This window comes from Balaenoptera borealis (assembly GCF_965194805.1).
Source record: "Balaenoptera borealis genome assembly, chromosome: 20".
NCBI classification, from domain to species: Eukaryota; Metazoa; Chordata; class Mammalia; order Artiodactyla; family Balaenopteridae; genus Balaenoptera; species Balaenoptera borealis.
Genome location: NC_138879.1, coordinates 51,712,660 through 51,733,102, shown reverse-complemented (window position 1 = coordinate 51,733,102; position 20,443 = coordinate 51,712,660). Strand labels below are relative to the sequence as shown.

General features: G+C 52.1%; 3 protein-coding genes across 6 annotated transcripts in view; 2 read left to right on the top strand and 1 right to left on the bottom strand.

The window, feature by feature from the left end:
* The window catches only part of PELP1 (proline, glutamate and leucine rich protein 1), a 45,485-nt gene extending 26,889 nt beyond the window's left edge, over positions 1–18,596 (bottom strand). Inside the window, exon 1 of the mRNA XM_082371032.1 lies at positions 18,384–18,596. Within this exon, the coding sequence (XP_082227158.1) occupies positions 18,384–18,446 (63 nt within the window). The 5' untranslated portion in view covers positions 18,447–18,596. The remainder of the gene's footprint in view (positions 1–18,383) is intronic.
* On the top strand, positions 1,749–10,254 carry ARRB2 (arrestin beta 2). Of its 4 annotated transcripts, none has more exons than XM_082371081.1 (15): positions 1,749–1,894; positions 4,795–4,825; positions 5,456–5,516; positions 5,629–5,673; positions 5,904–6,100; positions 6,382–6,441; positions 6,814–6,881; positions 7,015–7,150; positions 7,361–7,445; positions 7,745–7,817; positions 8,113–8,250; positions 8,967–9,050; positions 9,153–9,232; positions 9,347–9,401; positions 9,599–10,254. In XM_082371081.1, exons 1-15 carry the CDS (start codon positions 1,872–1,874, stop codon positions 9,747–9,749), a joined length of 1,287 nt encoding a protein of 428 aa, XP_082227207.1. In that variant the 5' UTR covers positions 1,749–1,871; the 3' UTR covers positions 9,750–10,254. The 4 variants fall into 4 exon arrangements, with proteins under 4 accessions (XP_082227207.1, XP_082227206.1, XP_082227209.1 ...); XM_082371080.1 differs by having other exon boundaries at positions 9,311–9,401; XM_082371083.1 differs by having other exon boundaries at positions 1,750–1,894; positions 9,697–10,254.
* A 52-nt stretch (positions 18,597–18,648) lies between the features above and the next one.
* MED11 (mediator complex subunit 11) lies at positions 18,649–20,420 on the top strand. Its single transcript, XM_082371120.1, has 3 exons — positions 18,649–18,909; positions 19,106–19,236; positions 19,912–20,420. Exons 1-3 carry the CDS (start codon positions 18,825–18,827, stop codon positions 20,047–20,049), a joined length of 354 nt encoding a protein of 117 aa, XP_082227246.1. The 5' UTR covers positions 18,649–18,824; the 3' UTR covers positions 20,050–20,420.
* The last annotated feature ends 23 nt before the right edge of the window (positions 20,421–20,443 follow it).

Genomic DNA, 20,443 nt, shown 5'->3' with positions numbered 1-20,443 from the left:
TATATTAGTATTTTTTTTAATGCAGTAGCTTTCATGCCATGCAGACCACTACCTTTCAGCTCCAAAATCACTTTAGATATGTAGCAATATAGATCTCATTACCTTCTGGTCATGACCCTTTGACAAAAGTGATTCATGAGTTTAAAAGAAATGCGTGAGCTAAAGCTCGAAAGGTGTGAAGAGTGAGCTTAGAAGGTGGTGGGAGAACTGGGGGTGGGGAAGTGGCAGCTGGTTAGTAAGGCCTGTATTTGAACCTTAAAGATGATTTCAGAAACTTGTTGTGCACATTACTTTTTGTTGCACAGAAAAGTGGAGGGAGAAGGGTGAAGTTAGTTCATTTGGGGGAGATAGGGGAGTATGGGGAAAGAGATGGAAGAAGGAGAATATGTTAGCTCCTTAAGTCCAGAAATGTCCATCATCCATCATCTTCCCCAAGTCCGCTCAATTTTGCCCTAAAAATGACTCTTCAGCCTGGCCCCCTTTCTCCCTTCCACGCTACTGTTCATCATCTCTCCTTGACTAGTTTTCACCTACAACAGCCATGCCCCACTCCCTCCACCCTCCACACTGCCCAGAATTATCTTCCTAAAGGAGAAATCTCATCCTTTAGGAAGATTTTAAGCCACCCCTTGGCTTAAAAAAACCACTACTGGATCCATGTGTCCTCCTCCACGGGAGGCCCCTGTCTCACTCCTTTACCTGCTATACAATATCCTTCACCCTCCTGTTCCAGCCATCCTCCTCAGCCTTATCTCTCCTGCCCTCTAACCCCACAAACACCTCAGAACAGGATGTGCCCCTTGCCTTTCTCTCTCTTTGGAAAACCCTTTCTCAACTTCTGCCCACCCTTCAGAAAGATTGTCCTCAAATGTCCCCTCCTCTGGACAGCCTGCACTGCCTCCATCCCTCCCCCAGTCAAGCGCTGGGAGTCACTTTGTCTTCTGAGTCATACCTCTATTATAGCATTCCTGGAATCATAATACCTCTTTATTTGTCTCCTCAACCATACGAGGAAGGCAGGGGCCATGTTAATTCATGTCTGGGTCCCCATCGCCTAGCATAGTGATTAGCACAAAATAGGCATGGATGGATGCAGGCGTGCATGAATGGATGCTAGCTTTGATGAACGGATGGAGAAGGGTGGTTAAGAGAGATCAGGAAAAGTAACCCTGCAAAGATCAAAGACAGACACCAGGGGGAGCTGACACACCACAATAAAGAAGCGGGAGGGCGGGCCAAAGACGGCTACAAGCTCTGGGGTGAGCGGGTGAGCGACGCGCAATAGGCGAGTATCACGCAACTGGAACCGTTCACCCACGTGTGCCTCCCCTCATCCTCCTTCCTAGACTGCTTGAGCTCATCCACCGCCCCCACCACCGCCTTCGCCTCCACCGCCACTGAGAAAGCAAACAAAGGGGAGGGGACCCCTGCAGGGTCCAGGATGCAGGGAGCCAATCAGAGGGCTTCAATCCCCTGGAAGGCGGGCGCCTTCGTTTGAGGAGGCCCAATCAGTTCCTAAGCGGGTGCGGAGGGGCGGAGAGATGGGCGGGAAGAGCAGGGTGTAGGGACAGCGCGCCGGCGAGGGATCCTTCGGCAAGGGTGGGGCTGGAGCGCGGAGGGGAGCGGGTGGAGCCAATCACCGCGCGTGTCTGTGAAGAGAGGGCGGGCAGCGCCGTGGCGCGCGCGATCCGGGCTGACGCATCTGGTCTCGGTTCCCCAGGATCCGAGGCGGGAGGGACAGGAGGGGAGGGGGGAGTGGAGAAAGAGCGGGGGCGCGCGTGCGCAGTGGCGCGGGGAGGAGCAGGGACCTGGCAGCGGGCTAGGAGGCTGCGAGCTAGCCGCGAACCGGGCGGGCGGCGGGCGCGCGCACCATGGGGGAGAAACCCGGGACCAGGTAAGAGAGGTGGGGCCACGCGGCGGGACGTGGGCGGCGGCTCGGGGCGGGTGCCGGGACGGTCCCCAGACAGGGACCCGGGGGAGAGAATCCGGGGGTCGGACTCCTGGGTCCCTAGGGGACGGCCATCCGGGGCCGCACGCCTAGGTCCTCGGGGATGATGAGGGGAACGCATGCCACAGCCCCTGCAGAAAGCGAGGGCTGAAGGGGATCAGGAAACCTGCATCTGGGTTCTCGCAGAGATGTGGGGGCCGGACGACTCCGGTACAGGCTGCGATGCAGGGGCGGAGGAGGGCGGAGCAGGTGGCCGGCCCCGAGGGGACGGGTATGGGCAGGCTGGATGCCAGGAGGGGATCCCCCCTAGACTCGTGCCGAGCCACTGGAAAGCCTCCTGTCCAGTAACCCACAGGCAGTCGGGCTGCCCCAACCTGTCCCAAGGGCCGGGTGGCTCCGCTTCCAAACTTCTGCCTTCCCCCGGGTTGCTAGGAGCAACAGCTTCATCTTGGTGGAGCAGAGTGCTTGGAGACCCTTCCCGATTCTGGGCCTGACCCCTCTTCCCGGGGGTGAGGGGAGGCTGTATCTGCCCTGGGCACGCCATCCACTCCCCGGATGTTTTCTGTGCAATCGAGGCTCCTTCCTTCCACTGACACCCCGAGTTCTCTTTTTTGGTCTCTAGCAAAATCCACTTCCTGTTGTGACCCAACACCCCCAAGGGGGCAGTGGGTGAACGCCTGAGTCCCTGGGGATCAGGAGCAAAAGAGGAAAAAGATTGGGGCTATTTGCTTCTCTCCAGAGAGGATCGGGAATGGGGGCCTGGTTCTGATCTGTCACTTGTTCTGCAAAAAAATTTTACCAGCCCTACCACTCCCCACCCGTAGAGTAGAAAAGCATAGGTTTCTGAGCACCAAGTCAACTGATATTGGAGAGATGATCAGAGGGAGGATTGGTGTCCTGGATTAGGGGTTAAACACAGAGAAAGGGGAAGTTGCTGACTTGAGGGAGGCCCCAGATTTCCGTTACGTGGTTCAGGGAGGGGGACGGATGGACCAAAGGGGGACTGCTGACTTGGCACAATTCCTCCCACCCCCATCAAATTCTGGGCCACAGGAAATGGAGAGAATAGCAGGAAGTGTGAAGGGGCATCTGCTTCTGCTGCCCCCCGCCACCTCACTGGGTACCTCTCTGGTCACGCCAACCTCAGTATACACATTGCTCCTCCCTAGCCCGCAGGAGGCTGGCTGGGTTAGGATCCAAAGGGCAGGTGCCCTGCAGCTGCTTCAGGGCAATTACCCCAGAGCCACACTCCAGTTGTCCAACGGATTGTGGCTGTCCCAACCCTCTGCCAGTACTCCTAATAGGAAGAAACACTAGGACAAAGAGGAAAACCAGAAGCAAAGGGGAGGGAGAGCTGGAGGATGCCACAGCAGTCAGCCCCCAAGTGGGGACAGGAGATAGGGTGCTTATCCTAGCTGCCACCTTACCAATGTTTGCTCTTCTTTATTAGATGGGGATACCTGGGGGCCTCCATACCCTATGCCTAATAGTCTTTGGATAGCTTGGCCTTCTGGGGAGATGGGGCATGTGAAGTTGTTATAGCAAAAACTAGGGTGGTGGAGTTGGAGGAGGGATGGGCCAGTTGGCAGGATTTCAATTTCTACTACCTGGGGACCCTTCACAGATATCACTGCGGAGGCAGAGTGGATTGGGAGGAGTAAGATGGTGCAGCAAAGAATAGGCCCACAAGTGGCCAGGACATAGGGGTTGCCAGACACCTCCCTACCCTCCCAGCAATGGGTGGAGTCCAGGCTTAGATTGTTTCAGCAACTGGAAAGTGAATCTCCTTCACTCCAACAAACCTAATGCCAATAACAGAGGCAGGATAGTACAATAGTTTAGTGATGAAGAGCCAGAACACCTGTTTGCACCCAAATTCCACCATTTACACTCTCTGTGACCTTAGGTAAAATATTTGACCTCTCCTGTGCCTCAGTTTCCTCACCTGTAAAATGGGAACATTAGGACCTCCATCATTGGGTTGCTAAGAGTGTTAAATGAGATAACACACATGAAATACTTGCAACAGTGCTGAGCATAGATCATTCATCCAATAAATGTTAGCCAGCATCATCATCTTTGTCTCATGGCTGGTGCTGTGCTGGGGACACCCAAATTAATAAGGCCTCTGCTGCTCACAGTCTATCTAGTGAGACAGATGATACACAGCTAACTGCTTTTGCACGCTATCACACCATAGGTAAAGCATAAACAATGTGTGACAGGAATCCCAAAAAACGGAGTGACCAGAGTCTGGGCTGGATCTGCTTTCTAAAGGAGGTGATACCTGAGCTGGGCCTTGAAAGACAAATAAGCTTTTAAGCTGCTGAGATCAGAGATGGGGACAGTTGGAGGTTAATGGAGAGTAGGGTCACACTTAGGTACTGCCCATAATAGAAACCATTTTAGAGCCATTGCTCTTTCAAGTACTCCAGCTCTTGTGGGAGGTGGAGACCAGAGATGGAAAGAGAGTTAGGCCTTACACAGACACTACTGCAACCTGCCCATTCAGGTTCCCTTGGGGGAGGTCCTCTGGGAAGAGCCTGAGCGGTTCCTCTGGGAACCAGTGGCCATTGCCATGGAAGGAGGGGAACTACGGGGGGGGGGGGGGGCGTTGCCATGGCAACCAGCTTTGAGGGGCTGCCATGCTGGGAGTATTAAGGACCTCTGGTTACCTTTCCTTCTGGGAAGAAGTGGAAACAGGTAGGGCTGGGTAAGGCCCCAAAGCCTCCAGGCAGGAATCTCGGGTGAGCTCTGCTTCTCAGGCTGGGAGGGACAAGGTCCTGGCACCGGGGTCCCTGCTGAGTCTGAGGGAGGCAGTGGGGTTTCCCTTTCTGTTTTGTTAGGGTCTTCAAGAAGTCGAGTCCCAACTGCAAGGTGAGTCTCCCACAGTGCTTCTCCCAACCCCCCCTGGGCCCTCACAAGGCCCAGCCTGCCCCTAGACAATCCCCAACCCCAAGCTCCCCACTTCCTGTGACAGCTAAGAGCCGACTTCCTTCCCTCCTGAAGCCCCTTGCCGCAAAGGCCTGAGCCAGCAACAGGGCTGGGTGGGGACAGGCTCAGTTCAGTTCGGGTCCCTAAGTGAGACCAAGGGGGAGGGGCCAGAAGCTCATGCCTGGAGCCCTCTTAGGAGCCTGGGGCTGGGAACAGATAACATCCCCACAGGCTATGGCCTGTTTATCCCAGAGGTCCTTGAGGACATGCAGTGAGGCTCTCTGCCTGCCTGCCTAGCGCCAGGTCCTCCTGGACCCACGCACACACATACACACACCCAACTGGTGTTCAGAAGTGCGAAAAGATATTAGGGAGCAGTTAAAAAGCCTCAAGATTGGCTAGTCCGGCAAAGCCCACCACTCTCCTCTTCCAACCCTACTGGGAGGAAACCAGGAGAAACTCCTTCAGATACCCCAGCCTGGGAAGACCAGGGTCAGGGCAGCCACTTCTGAGGGCTCTGAAGCCCTGCCACCCGCCTACCCAATCTTCCCTGTGACCCCTCTACATCCTCAGCTCACCGTGTACCTGGGCAAGCGGGACTTCGTAGATCACCTGGACAAAGTGGATCCTGTAGGTAAGTGTGCCCAGAAAGTGGCGTCACGTGCCCCAAGAGGGGAGGAAGTTCCTGGGCCCAGGAGTGGAGGAGAGGCGCTGACAGGAACTGAGCTCATGTGTCCCCTTCCCAGATGGCGTGGTGCTAGTGGACCCTGACTACCTGAAGGACCGCAGAGGTACTGGCCCCGCGTCCAGGGGCCCCAGGGGAGGCAGCGAAAGGGGGACGTGGGGAAATGAAACGGGCGGCACTGAGAGGGGCCCTGGGGAGACAGAGGGCCAAGGCGGAAGCCAGGAGTAGGATTCAGGCAGGTGTTATGCTGCTGAGGAAGGAGCAGCTGCTGCTAGGAAGTGGGGGGACTGCGGGAAGGGGGGCTCCTGACCACCCTACCTTGCCCACCTTTGCCAGTGTTTGTGACCCTCACCTGTGCCTTCCGCTATGGCCGCGAAGACCTGGATGTCCTGGGCCTGTCCTTCCGCAAGGACCTGTTCATCGCCAACTACCAGGCCTTCCCCCCAACACCCAACCCGCCCCGGCCCCCCACCCGCCTGCAGGACCGGCTGCTGAGGAAGCTGGGCAAGCATGCCCACCCCTTTTTTTTCACAGTGAGGACGCCCCCACCCTCTGCAGAGCAAGGCGTCTGGGACTGTGTTGGGGGGGTGGTGAGGCACCTGTTACGGGCAGGTCTGGGAGAAACAGTGAGGAGGGACCCTAGACCACCCCCCTTCAGGGTCACCCTGCACTCAGGAAGCCCTTGCCTCTCTGCCTCCCCCCTGGGGCCCCTTCCTTTTTCCTTTCTCTTCCCCAGGAGTCCTCCAGCCTCTTGAGATTGGGAGGAAGATTCCGGGGCTTTCTGGAAGAACTGAACTCTTTTCTTCTGCCACAGATACCCCAGAACCTGCCCTGCTCCGTCACCCTGCAGCCAGGCCCAGAGGACACAGGGAAGGTACGGGAGGAACAGGGTCCAGCAGGAGCCCGGGGACACACCCGAGGGGGGGGAGAGGAGACGTCAGGGTGGGACTAAGGATAGGGAGATGTCCCCGATGGCAGTGGGTGTATGGAATGGTCCCTGTTCAGTTGCGACACCCCCTGCTCTTGACCTGCACGGCCCTGAGTAGAGGGGCTCACCTTGTGCAGCGAGGACCGAGCCTCTGCTGGGCCGGGCCTCGGGGAGGCAGAGGCGGAAGACCCAGGCCCTACGCTCCTCAGACCATGATGGGGCAAGAGTCCATGCCCAAGACAGGGAAGTGGGAAGGAAGGGAGTGGCCACAGTGGCAGAGGCCTTGTGTAAGATGTGACCTTTTCTCCCCCTCCCAAGGCCTGTGGGGTAGACTTTGAGATTCGAGCCTTCTGTGCCAAATCACTAGAAGAGAAAAGCCACAAAAGGTGAGAGAAGCAACCTCCCCTCAGGTCTGACCATTCCCTCTGGGTCCCAGGAGCCCCAGGCCTCTGTGGGAGGCGGGAGCCAGTGTCTGGGCATCTGAGGACTGACCCTCTCACCCCTCATCTCTGCCCCCAGGAACTCTGTGCGTCTGGTGATCCGAAAGGTGCAGTTTGCCCCAGAGAAACCCGGCCCCCAGCCTTCGGCTGAAACCACACGCCACTTCCTCATGTCTGACCGGTCCCTCCACCTTGAGGCTTCCCTGGACAAGGAGGTGGGGTGGGGACCCAGGTGCTGCAGACCCGGGGGGGAGGGGTGAAGCCACATGTCAGGATGGTGTTTTTAAAGGAGGCCGCCTTAGCTGGGGGTGGGCTTGGGTTTAGAGGGAGGAGGTCCAGCAATGTGTGTGTGTTGGGGGGGGGGGGCACACCAATAATGGGACCAGTGAAAAAAGATCCGATTAACCTGACCCCCCCCCCAAAAGCTGTACTACCATGGGGAGACCCTCAATGTCAATGTCCACGTCACCAACAACTCCACCAAGACTGTCAAGAAGATCAGAGTCTCTGGTAGGACATGGGGGTTGGAAAAGGGTCTTAGGGGAGGGAGTTGCTGCTGCAAATGTGGCCTCAGGCATCAGCTCAGCCCCAGGACATAGCCCAGTGGGGAGACCCGAGGGGCTCAAAGGACTCAGGCTGTCTGTCCCAGGATGAGATGGGGGTGGGGTTTACTGCTAGGGGGAGGGTGCGGGTCATCAGAGGGGCAGGGGTGGTGATGCGCTGGGGCCGGGCCCTTGCCTGGGTCTGGAGTTGGGGGGAGGGCTGCCGGCACTCCATGCGGAGCTGCTTGGCCCTACCCCACCCCACAGTGAGACAGTACGCTGACATCTGCCTCTTCAGCACCGCCCAGTACAAGTGTCCTGTGGCTCAGATCGAACAAGAGTGAGTAGCACAACAGCCCTGGGTCCCAACCTCAGGGGAGAAGAGTAGGCCCAGGGAACGTGAGGTTGGGGGGCATTTCTTCCCGAACTGTCTCCACTTACAAGGGCATTTCCTCCAGCTGAGTGGCTCTGAGCTGCTCATTTTATTGAGCAGGTCGAGCCAAAACCTACTCCCTGTGACCTGTGCCCAAAGAGGGCAGGGGCTAGTGACGGGGGAGAAGCTGCTGGGGCGGGGGAGCTGCCCCCTCACCCCATCTGCGCCCCCAGAGTCTCGCTCTCTTGCCCCCACCCCCCAGTGACCAGGTGTCGCCCAGTTCCACGTTCTGTAAGGTGTACACCATAACCCCCCTGCTCAGCAACAACCGGGAGAAGCGCGGTCTCGCCCTGGACGGGAAGCTCAAGCACGAGGACACCAACCTGGCGTCCAGCACCATGTGAGGGGGGCTGGGGGAGGGGAGTCCTGCAGCACAGGAGACAGACACTCGCTCCACGCCAGGCGTGTGCCAGGCTCTATCGGCGAACAGGACAGACCCAAAACATCTCTTAACGTTCTCAGAGACGGAGGCCAGACAGATCAGATAAATGGCAAAATACAGAGCATGTTTAGTCATAGGTGTTGAGAAAAAGCAAGGCAGAGAAAGGAGATATAAAGCCGCGGTGGTGGTGCGGGGCGGGGGGGGGGTGGTGCGTAATCCAGAGGTGAATTCTGAGGGAAGATGTGAAGGAAGTAGGTACTGTGGATGCGCAAGGGAAGAGCCCTCCGGGCAGAGGGTACTACAGGCGCAAAGACGCAGAGGCAGGCGGCCCCGCGTGTCTGAGGCGGCAGGAGGGGCCGCAGAGCCACTGCTGGCCTCTACGGGCCCCGTGCCTCTAGGAACAGCTCCGGCAAGTGTGGGCTGGATCTCACCCACACTGGCGCCTCTGTACACGACCACACACAGCAGGCCTTGAGGCTAGCGTGGGAGCAGGAAGTGAGGTCAGAGGGCTAATGGAGAGCAAGACAGGGCAGGGCTGCTGGGTCACAAGGACTTGGGCTTTTACTGGAGAGAACTGAGAAGATGAGAGGAAGGACGCAGCCGGGTACCTTACACAAGACCAGCCTAGGGTGCAGGGCAACGGGCTCTGGTCCAACTCCTCCTCCCACTTGCAGCGTTAAGGAGGGTGCCAACAAGGAGGTGCTGGGAATCCTGGTGTCCTACAGGGTCAAGGTGAAGCTGGTGGTGTCTCGAGGCGGGTGAGCGCTGGGGTCGGGGAATCCTGGGGGTGGGGCGACGGCGCAGGGCTTTCCTCTGGCTCTGCACTGTCATCTCTTCACGGTGCCTCTCTCTCTCCCCAGGGATGTCTCTGTGGAGCTGCCTTTTGTTCTTATGCACCCCAAACCCCATGACCACATCACCCTCCCCAGACCCCAGTCAGGTGAGCTTGCCACCTGCCCAAGCCCCGCAAGGGAAGGCCTGAAGCAAGTCCAGAGGAGAAAAAAGCCGGTCCTTTCAGCAACCCCCCACCCCGCCTCTCTCCTCCTCCCCTCAGCTGCTCCTGAAACAGATGCCCCTGTGGACACCAACCTCATTGAATTTGATACCAAGTAAGAGACTCACCCCCTACCTTCCGAGCTTTGACTCTCTTTGGACAGAGATCCCTGTAACATTCAAACCTACCCTCTGCCCCTCATTGTTTTTCTCTTTTGGGGGAGGGATGGTTGAAGCATCCAATCGAGAGGACTTAGCCTTGTGAGCTGCCGATTACCTGCCCTTCTCTGTCCCTTCTTGCAAATACCTCCAGCCCCATGGCTGCCCCAGCACCTCTGTCTCCGGGAGGGGAGTGGGAGGTGGAGAAGGAGGGCTGGAGCCCTCGCCTCACCCCTCCTCTCCACCACCAAGCTATGCCACAGATGATGACATCGTGTTTGAAGACTTTGCCCGGCTTCGGCTGAAGGGGATGAAGGACGAGGACTACGACGACCAGTTCTGCTAGGAAGCGGGGCTGGAAGAAGGGAGTGGGTGGTGCTGGGAGACGCAGGGGCAGGACCAAGACCCCCACTGTCACTGGGGGGGATCCCAGCCTCTCTTCCTTTCCCCTCCACCCAGCGGCTTCCTCAACCAACCCCTCCCCTCTCTCCCTCCCCCCCCCATCCCCCACCAGATACACACTGGACCCATCTCTTGTGGATCGTGGGCATTAATTTTTTGACTACGGCTGTGCTTCCCCAGCCCCCCAGTGGGTGGCAAGCTGGGTTCGTACCTAAATTTTTTGGAGGGGGACACTGAAGAGGATAGTAGGGAAAGGGGGGGTGGAAGAGCTCCCACATTCAACCTCACACCAACACCCCCTCCTGTCACTATCTCTGCCTCCCATTCCTTCAGGATGAGACCCTTTGGGGGGCAAGGCCAGTTCTTTGCTTCTGAGCATAAAGAAGAAAATAAACCTTTTAATAGGCATGAGCGTGTGTGTTTTCTATGCAGCGTTTAAGGAGCACATGGTGTGCGTACCCATGACTCTTAGCTGTGAGTGAGGACGCAATCTCTTCTCTGCACCCACGTGGCACCTGGCCCACAGGCTGTCAGTAAACGTTTACTGAATGGCTGAGCTGTACCTGAGCTCCAAGGTAAACATGGAAACTTGATTTGGTCAGTCCCAACTCAAAGGTACAGTTTGGTAAAGCCACAAAGTAAACTTACTCATTTACAGAGGGAATGATAACTCACTTCCCTGCAGACTAGATGCTCTTGGGAGGTGGGCAGGGCAGGCCCTTCCCTGTTGCAGCTGACACACATGACCGCATGGTGACCTGTTGTGACCGAGTGTGTTCATTTCCACTGCTCCTATGGTTGCTCAAGCTGTCCACTCCTGGGGCTCAGCGGGACCACGGCTGCAGGCAGAAGCCCCACGACACACATCTCTGTGGAGCCTGGTCCTTACACTGTAACACAGACACCGAGGCTTTGGGCAGCCACAGAGAGTCGTGCCGCTGTGGACAAGTCCGAGAAGCTACATCCTACTGCTGCTCCTCTGACGTCCATCAGGGACTCCCAGAGGCTTGGCTGAAGCCCCAGGCTGGGCTGGAGGGAGTTAACAGTACTCCACTGACATCCCTCACCCCACCACCCACTCCCACTCCTGTAGCCCAAGCCTTCTCCTTTTTCTCTTATGGCTCATTCATTCATTCCATGAACAATCTTGATTTAAACCACTATTATGTGCCAGGCATAGTATAGGGTTGGCAGTGACCGAAGCAAACATTAAATCATTGCAGTATCTGTGCTCCAAAGGAGAAATGCAGGAGCTAGGGAGTTCTGACCTAGGCTAGGGCTGGAAGAAGATTTCCCTGGAGCTAGGGAGTTCTGATCTAGGCTAGGGCTGGAAGAAGATTTCACTGGAGGTAGTGACCTTTGAGCAGAGTACTGGAAGATGAGGAGGAGTTCCAGTATCCCAGGCAAAAGTAACACCACGTGTGAAGGCAGGAGGGAACACAGAACATTTCAGAGACTGAAAGAGGCCAGAGGGACTGGGACAGAGACAGCCAGTGGCAAAGTAGTTCCAGATGAGGCTGGTGAGGCAAATGGAGCCGCTCATACAGGCCTTTAGTCTATGTTATGGCTCATGACATCTAATTAAATCATGATTTACCCACAGGCTTTAAGTGCTGCCAAAATGCCAATGACCTTGCTTACCTCTCCACAGTAGCAGCCTACCCTGCACGCCCTGGTCTTCTTCATGTGGAGGAGCCGTCATCATCCCTCTGACAACTACGAACCCGCTCCTTGACCTCTGAGCTCTTGGCCCATGGATCTCAAACTTTTTCAGGTGAAATCAGAATCCTCTGGGGTACGTGATAAAGACACAGAGTCCCAGGCTTCTACCTTCCCCAGTTCTGATTCAGTCGATCCCAGGAAGAATCCATGAATCGGGATTTTGAATTAGCACATGCTTTGAGAAACAATGCCTTTTTTCTTTTAGCTTTTCACGTTTTTAATGTTTTTAAGTAAAACAAGCACACGGCTTAAAAAAAAAAAAATCCAAACAGTAAAGAGTGAACAGAAGGCTCCCTCCTGCCCCTGATCCCCAGCCTCCTGTTTCTCATTCCCAGAGGCGATCACTATCAGCAGTTCCTTGATTACTCTTCCAAAGACATTCTTCAGACACAGTCATACACATATGAACATATTTCCCCCTTATTTTAAATATAGATAGTAGCATACTATGCACACTCTTCTACACCTTGCTTTTTTCCCTTAATAATGCAGCTAGGAGAACATTCCTTTAGCAATCCACATAGATCTACCTCATTCTTTTAAAGAGTTGCCTAGGGGCTTTCATGGTGGCACAGTGGTTAAGAATCCACCTGCCAATGCAGGGGTCACGGGTTCGAACCCTGGTCCGGGAAGATCCCACATGCCGCAGAGCAGCTAAGCCCGTGCACCACAACTACTGAGCCTGCGCTCTAGAGCTTGCGAGCCACAACTACTGAGCCCGCGTGCCACAACTACTGAAGCCCATGTGCCTAGAGCCCGTGCTCCGCAACGAGAAGCCACCACAAATGAGAAGCCCGCGCACCGCAACGAAGAGTAGCCCCCACTTGCCGCAACTAGAGAAAGCCTGCACGCAGCAACGAAGACTCAATGCAGCCAAAAATAAATAAATAAAATAAATATATTTTAAAAAAAGAGTTGCCTAGATGTCATTTACTTTTACCAATTTTCTATCAATGGACATGAAGGATGTCCATTCTTGCTAATTCAAACAGTATTACAATAATTATCCTTGAAGATATGTCTTTTTGCACATGCAAAGTGCGTCTGTAGGACAAACTCTTAAAAGTAGAATTGGTGGGGGAATTCCCTGGCAGTGGTTAGGACTCCCTGTTTTCACTGCCAACGGCCCGGGTTCAATCCCTGGTCAGGGAACTAAGATCCCACGAGCCACCACGTGGTCAAAAAAAAAAAGTAGAATTGGTGGGTCAAAGAGGGTAAGCATCACTACTGTATATAAAATAGATAACCAACAGGACCTAATGTGTAGCACAGGGAACTACACTCAACATCTTGTAATAACCTATAATGGAAAAGAATCTGAGAAAGTATATATATATAAAAGTATCCAGTTGGCCAAAAGGGTCATTCGGGTTTTTCCGTAAGATGTTACGGAGGTCGTTCGGGTTTTTCCGCAAGATGTTACAGAACATCTTATGTAACATCTTACGGAAAAACCCGAACGACCTTTTTGGCCAACCCAACATATAAATATAAAAGTATACAAAGACTTCCCTGGTGGTCCAGTGGTTAAGACTCCACGCTTCCACTGCAGGGGGCACGGGTTTGATCCCTGGTTGGGGAACTAAGATCCCACACAGTGTGGCCAAAAAAAAAAAAAAGTATATATGTAAAAAAGTATATGTATATATTAAAAAGTATACATATAACTGAATCACTTTACTGTACACCTAAAACACAACATTATAAATCGACTATACTTCAATATAAACTTTTTTAAAAAATGAGATAAAAAAAGGGTGAGCGCCTTTTTGATTACGGCCAATCAAGCAGATGACATATGGTATCACCCTAGTTTTAATTTGCATCTCTTTGATCATGAGTGAGGATGAACCTGATTTACTGGGTTGATGTTGTTTTTCTTAAAGTACCCTGAGAACTCTTTATATAGTAAAGCAATTAACCCTTTGTCATTTATTTTGCTCATATTTTTCTCACTTTGTCTTCTGAATTTGTTCCTAGCTTTTTCTTCTTTTCTTTTTACTGAGGTAAGATTCATATAACATAAAGTTAACCATTTTATTTATTTTATTTATTTATTTTTGCTGCGTTGGGTCTTCGTTGCTATGTGCGGGCTTTCTCTAGTTGCGGCGAGTGGGGGCTACTCTTCATTGCGGTGCATGGGCTTCTCATGGTGGCTTCTCTTGTTGTGGAGCACGGGCTCTAGGTGCACGGGCTTCAGTAGTTGTGGCACATGGGCTCAGTAGTTACAGCACACGGGCTCAGTAGTTGTGGCTTATGGGCTCTAGAGTGCAGGCTCCGTAGTTGTGGCGCACGTGCTTAGTCGCTCCACGGCACGTGGAATCTTCCCAGACCAGGGATCAAACCCGTGTCCCCTGCATTGGCAGGCGGATTCTTAAGTACTGTGCCACCAGGAAAGTCCCAAGTTAACCATTTTAAAGTGTAAAATTGGGTGGCACTTAGTTCATGCACAATGTGTGTAACCATCACTTCTAGTTTCAAAGTATTTTGCTTCTGGTATTTTTAATAATTCATAATTTTTATATTTAATATGTAGTCAATTATAATCACTTTTTTTTAATGACTTCTTGGTTTTTTGTCACAAAGCTCTTGGCCCTTCTGTTTTCTCGCAATTTAACACTTCCTCTTCTTTCCAGGCTAAACTTCAGGATCATCACATCAACCACTATCTCATCAGCACCCTCAACTGTTCCTCCTTTCACAAAACCTGCTCTCAAACCCCACTCTTGGCTCTAACCACCACCCCGCCCTTGTCCCCTCCAACACGGGGCTGCTGAGGCACTGTCAGAGAAAAATCACACAACCACATTTACTCATTCATCCAACAAATATTTTTAACGCATCCTAGGTGCCAACACCATGCTCGGCGCTGGGTATGGATTTGGGCCACTACAAACCTATGGCCTTTAACCTCAGCTGGGCCCTCAACACCTGATAACCCCCTGTCCCCCTCCACGACCCTGGTCACCTCCTACTCCTGCTCCCATCCAACTCATTAATTTTCTAAACCTTCCTCACATTCAGAGTGACTTCTCCCGCTCTTCACAGAGATTAGGCTCTGAGGGATGAATGATTTTAATTCCCACCTCCTACCGACAAGCACCGACATCGACACCATTTCTCCTACACAACCAAGGTTAAGATGCCGCCTCCAGGTTGAAGCTAATCCCTCCACCTGTGCTCAGATCGCTCCCCCTCCCACCTCCTCTGAGACCTTGATTCATCAAACCGCCCCCATCTCTTCAAACTCTGCCTCTCTCTACTGGTTCTTCCTCCATGGTAAATAAACCCGTGCAAGTCTCTTCCGTTAAAGAAAGAAAGGGAGAGAGGAAGGAAGGCAGGGAGGGAAGGAGGGAAAAGGGAGGGATAAAGGAAGGAAGCCAAAGAAAACACTCCTCCACACTCAGGGCTCTTTCACAGTAAAGTCTATCTCCTCTCTCGCTTTTCATGTTTAATTTTTATTTCCAAAGTTGTATATCCACATAGTTGAAGGAGTCAGATACGACTACAAGGGCTATTACAAGAAAAAGTAAACTCCTTCCCCCTGCAATTTCCTTCTCCTCAGAGGCAATTACTTTCACCTCCGTTCGATGTTTCTTTTGGCATTTACCTCCATCTCTAAACAACATGCTTGTTTTGCTACTTCTTGATTTTTGTTTTAAGCATTGTCTACAGGCTTCCTGCCATGTAAGGTGAAGCCTGAGAGCCCTTTCGCCCCCTGCCCCAACATGGGAAGCTCTCCCAAGGGAATTCTATCAATCGGGGTCAGATCAACATCCAGGATTTATTGCAAATGTTATCCATAGCTGCGTCATGTGGTCTATTATGATTACCTTTCTCTTCTTGCACAACTGTTTTCCCTGAATAACTATCATTTTTAAAATTTGCTTATTCTCTGATTTATCACTAATTCTGCTCTATACTTTCCTCCAAAAATCTATGTATCCTCTCAATTCATTCAAAACAAAACAGATGTTATCTCTTCCATCTCCTTGAAAAATCTCTCTCCAGGAGACTTCTGACTTGGGTCTAACTCTAGTCACCTCCTGAGAAGGGTACTTGGAAGAGAAACTTGAGACCTTGTACGTATCAAAATGTCCTTATTCTATCTTCGTTATTGATAGTTGGGCTGTTATGAGAGTCAAGATATCCCCTAAAACCTATTCTGCCATGGTGCTAGAACAATAGCTAGCCACCTAGGTAAGGACTGGATTTCCCAGAACCCCGGAGCTGGTAGGACCACATGACTGAGTTTTCTTCAAAGGAATGTGAGTAGAAATTATATGTGCCACTCCCTAGCCAGACCTCTGAGACAGGTGTGCCTCCTCCATATTTTCTCTTCTGCCTTCCTGCCAGCTGCAACCCACAGAGGGCAGCAACCCAGTTTTGACATTGCACACACCAATGTCCCAGAGCAAAGCACCATTTCTCAAAGTTTACTGTGCATACAGATCACCTGGAAGAGAAAAGCAGCGTTTCTCAAAGTATACTGTGTACACAGATCCCCTGGGATCTTCAAAAACAGATACTGATGCAGTGGGTCTGTGGTGGGGCCTGAGATCCTGCATTTCTAAAAAGCATCTAGGTAATGCCAATGCTGCGGCCTGAAGACCATACTTTTGAACATAAGAGCCTAAAGGATGGCAGAGCTCCACTGCTTGCTAGCCTCGGTCTCGGTCTGATTTGTGGAGCACACTGAACTACCCACACCAAACTGTTTTCTGAGAAAAAGTTGAGTTCTATTTGCTTGAGCCACTGCATTTTTAGCCTTCACCCTACTACAGCTGGAGTACACAACTCCACATTGGAAATCACTTTCCCCCAAAACGTTGAAGGCGCTGCCCCACTGGTGTGGAGTGTTAGTATTCAGAGGATCAAGGCCATTCTGATTGCTGATCCTTAGCATGTGGTCTATTTTCTCTCTGGAAGCTTCTGCAAGACCCTTTTCTGTGAGACTAGTGTTCTGATATTTCATGATGTGCCTTGATGCTGGGCACTTAATGGGCCCTTTTCATCTAGAAACACAAGTCCTTTCTTCCCTTTGTTTTCCCTGTTCTCAGAGAATTTAAGCCCGCTGGACTGATTCTCTAATTTTCTCACGTCGTCTTTCCTATATGCCATCTCCTTTCTTTTGCTTTACTTGCTGGGAGACTGCTTCAATTTCTCTTTCAACCCTTTTGCTCAATTTTTCATTCCTTCCCTCATGGTTTTATTTTTCAAGTGTGTTTTCTTGGATTCAATCCTTTATTATAGTATCTCTGACCCAAGCACGTCAATATTTTTTTTTCCTTAAGTTTTACTCTATGTCATCAAAGTTGGGGTTTTTTTGGTTTGTTTGTTTGGGGTTTTTTTTTCTGTTTATTTTGGTCTCTGCCTTCCATGTTAGAAAGTTTCTGCAAACATCTAGAAATCTTTTGTCTTATGTTTGCTCATTTTAAGGGTGACATGCTAAGAAGCTGACTAGAAGATCTGCGGACACAGTTGGGACTTATCAACTGTGGGTTTCACTATGGCGTGATCTGGCTAACTGCTTTGTTGGAGAATCCCTGATGTTAATACCCTTAGATCTTTCCTCTGAATAGTCAAATTCCCCAGATGAGAGTCTTCCAGTCTCTGACCTGGAAGGTAAAAGCCTGGTTGCCAGAGTTCTAGAAACCACCACTCAGTAAATAAACTTTCACTCAATCTCTGTTTTAAATACAGTCATGCCCTGGTGCCCTCCATGCCAAAGACTCTCTGGTTTCCATCTCCAACCAAGAAACCTCCAGCAATCTGATGAGTTGGGGGTAAGCAGCTGCCAAGATATATGAGGAGATAAAGGAGGCGATAGGGGGGGTCTAACTATTTCAAATAATCCTCCTAATTTTAGTACTACCTACAGCCCAGCTGTACTGTGATGCCACTGATTTAAGGGTAAATCAACTTGCTTCTAAGCCAATCAACTATATTTCAATAAAAAATAAAATTAAATAAAAAAAAAAGTTGCTTCTAACTTTCTTCACTGCTGGCTTAATTACCACTTCACTGCTAAATCAGTTACCACATATGCTTCTGTCTTGCAGTTTCTATTTAAAGTTTTGCTATTAACTCCTCTTTCTCCTTGACTCCTTTCTAAAATCCCCTTATTGCTATCTTCCTAGGATTTAGTAAAGGAGTGAAGTTAAACGCTAGATCCCTCAAGTTTAACTGAAAGTCTCCACTCGTTTGCTAACCCTGTGCAAACTGGCTTCATTCTCAATCTTCCATAAACTGTCAAGATTGATCTTTCCTAAAAGGTACAGCTGGTCAGAATACACTTGAAAATCCTTCTAAGGCTCCCAAATGCTTTCAAAATAAAGTCCAAATTCCTTAGCTTGCAAGCCATTTCCTAATCTGGCTCCCCACTCCAGTCTCCCCAGTCACACCTATCCACCACCACACTGCGTTCACTCCAGTCAAACTGAACCCCTTGCTGGACTTCCAATGTGTCAGCCCCCTCACACCACCATGCGCTTGCCTGTGCCTTTCCCTTTTCCACTCCAAGCTCTCATCCACCTGGTTAACCCTTCAGATTCAGTTCACGCAGCATTTCCTCCCAGAATCCTTTCTCTGTGTTCCCAGAGACACACCCTGGGCGTATCCCTAACGAAACATTTATCCCTCTATCACGTGAGAGTCCACCTCACTCACCTTTGTATCCCCAGAGCCAACCACATTAACAGGCGATCAGAGAGGGAAAAGGCTGATAGGAGCCAGCTTCTCAGAATATACTGACAGTCCGTGTTTCAGGGCTCCCGTTCAGGGGGAATCGCTAGGGCGAATAAGGTCACACTCACCAAGTCCGGCTTTCCCCAGGCTCCGATAGGTGGCGGAGTGGGATAGGCAAACACAGGGTCCATGGCTGTCCAGTCTGTAAACACCCAGAGCTCCCACCATCATCACCTAGCACCCAGCAGACGCTCACTAAATTCTTGTAGAAGAAATTAAACACAGACCACAAGACAGTGTCGTGAAGGTGAACAGGTTTGAAGGGCGTGAATATTTCGATACTGCCTCTTACCACAGGTGGTCACGCGGTGGTGGCGCAGACCTGGGCATGCGCAGGAGACCCTGGGAGTTGTAGTTCACCAGGTGAACCGAGAACGGCGAGACCGCGCTGAGCATCCCGGGAACTGTAGTGTTAGCAAAGGGGCGCGCTCTGCGCGGGCGCAAACGGACAGCCATTTCCGGGCACTTTTCCGCAGCATTTCGCAAAAGGAGAGAATCCAGGAGTAGCGATGGCTACCTACAGCTTGGCGAACGAGCGACTACGCGCCCTGGAAGACATCGAACGGGAAATTGGAGCCATTCTTCAGAATGCAGGTTCGGGATACGACGACCAGAGGAGGAGCGGCAGCGAGAGCGAGAGCTAGACCGACCGTGCGCACATGCGCCGACCGGTGACTGGGAGTGGGGTTGGGAGGGATCCTAAGTGGGTGCAGGGGTGGGTGGGACTGGCTCTGGGGCGCGGCTATACTGGCAGTCTCCGGATAGCCCCGCCCACTCTCCACCCCGGCAGGTACAGTGATCTTGGAACTTTCCAAGGAAAAAACCAATGAGCGGCTCCTAGACCGACAGGCAGCGGCCTTCACCGCGTCGGTGCAGCACGTGGAGGCGGAGCTGTCGGCTCAGATCCGCTATCTCACTCAGGTGGGTATGTGTGTGTGTGTGTTGGAACGTCCTACGCGCGCGTGTGTGTGTGTGTGTGTGTGTGTGTGTTTTGGACCATGCAACACGCCCACCCCAGCTCTCTGCCTTAGCCTTAGCCTTCAGGAGTCCCGGGCAGAGCTTTGGTCTCGGGAGCCAAGCAAGACCAGCCCTACCCAGCAGGCCTGTTGACCCTGGCAGGACCCCTCCCTTCCAGGGTAGGTTTCCTATGTCACTGAGTTGCATCACATGAGCCACTGGATGGGGAAGTCCTGGGAGAGGGTGTGTGAACAATACGAAAGCCACAGGATACGCTCTTAGAAACCTGACCTGACCTCAAGGGTATGGAGCCCCAGATGGCTACCTCCTGAGGAAAGGAACAGGATTGAAAGGGTTCTGAGGTCGTAACAGCAACTACCCTTTACTAAACTTTTACAGTGTGCCAGACACTCTGCATTATCTAATCCTATAACAACTCTAGGAAGTAGTTAGTTACTGTCATCCCCATTTTACAGATGAGGTTAACAGAAATTCAGTGATATGCCCTAGGTAATCCAGCTAACCACGTGGCATAGCAAATTCAGACGCAGGGAAGAAATGACGCAAGAGACCTGATGCCTGGCTGGGGAGATGGGAAAGGGGAGAGGTGCTTCTTTGATCAATCTAAACGTCCTGTAGGTGGCCACAGGGCAGCCCCATGAGGGCTCCAGCTACTCTTCGAGGAAGGACTGTCAGATGGCCCTGAAGCGAGTGGACTATGCTCGTCTCAAGCTCAGTGAGGTGGCTCGAACCTGTGAGCAGATGCTGGAAAACTAGGCCAAGCAGGTGAAAAGCTTGGAAGGAGAGCTCCACCTACACCCCAGGACAGAACCTGGAGAGCATGGGCTGCCCCGTACATGCCCTGCTGGTCAGAAGCCATGAGGACAAAGGCACAAAAGGTGGGAATGGAGAACCTTAAAGACCAAGCCCATGCATGGCTGTGCCCTGGCTCCTCCCGCCATGCACTTCGCCGAGCGCTGACAAGCTCAGAACAGGAGACAGAGACTAAAGACGCCCAACCCACTTCCTCAGGTCCCTGCCCCAGGCTTCTGGCAGACTTGGACCAATGCAGACACATTTTTGTTCACTGGAAAAGATAAAATGAGAACTAAGGGTTTTGATAATAAAAACAATAACACTAAAAACAAGGAGCTCAGACTCTCATTGGGGC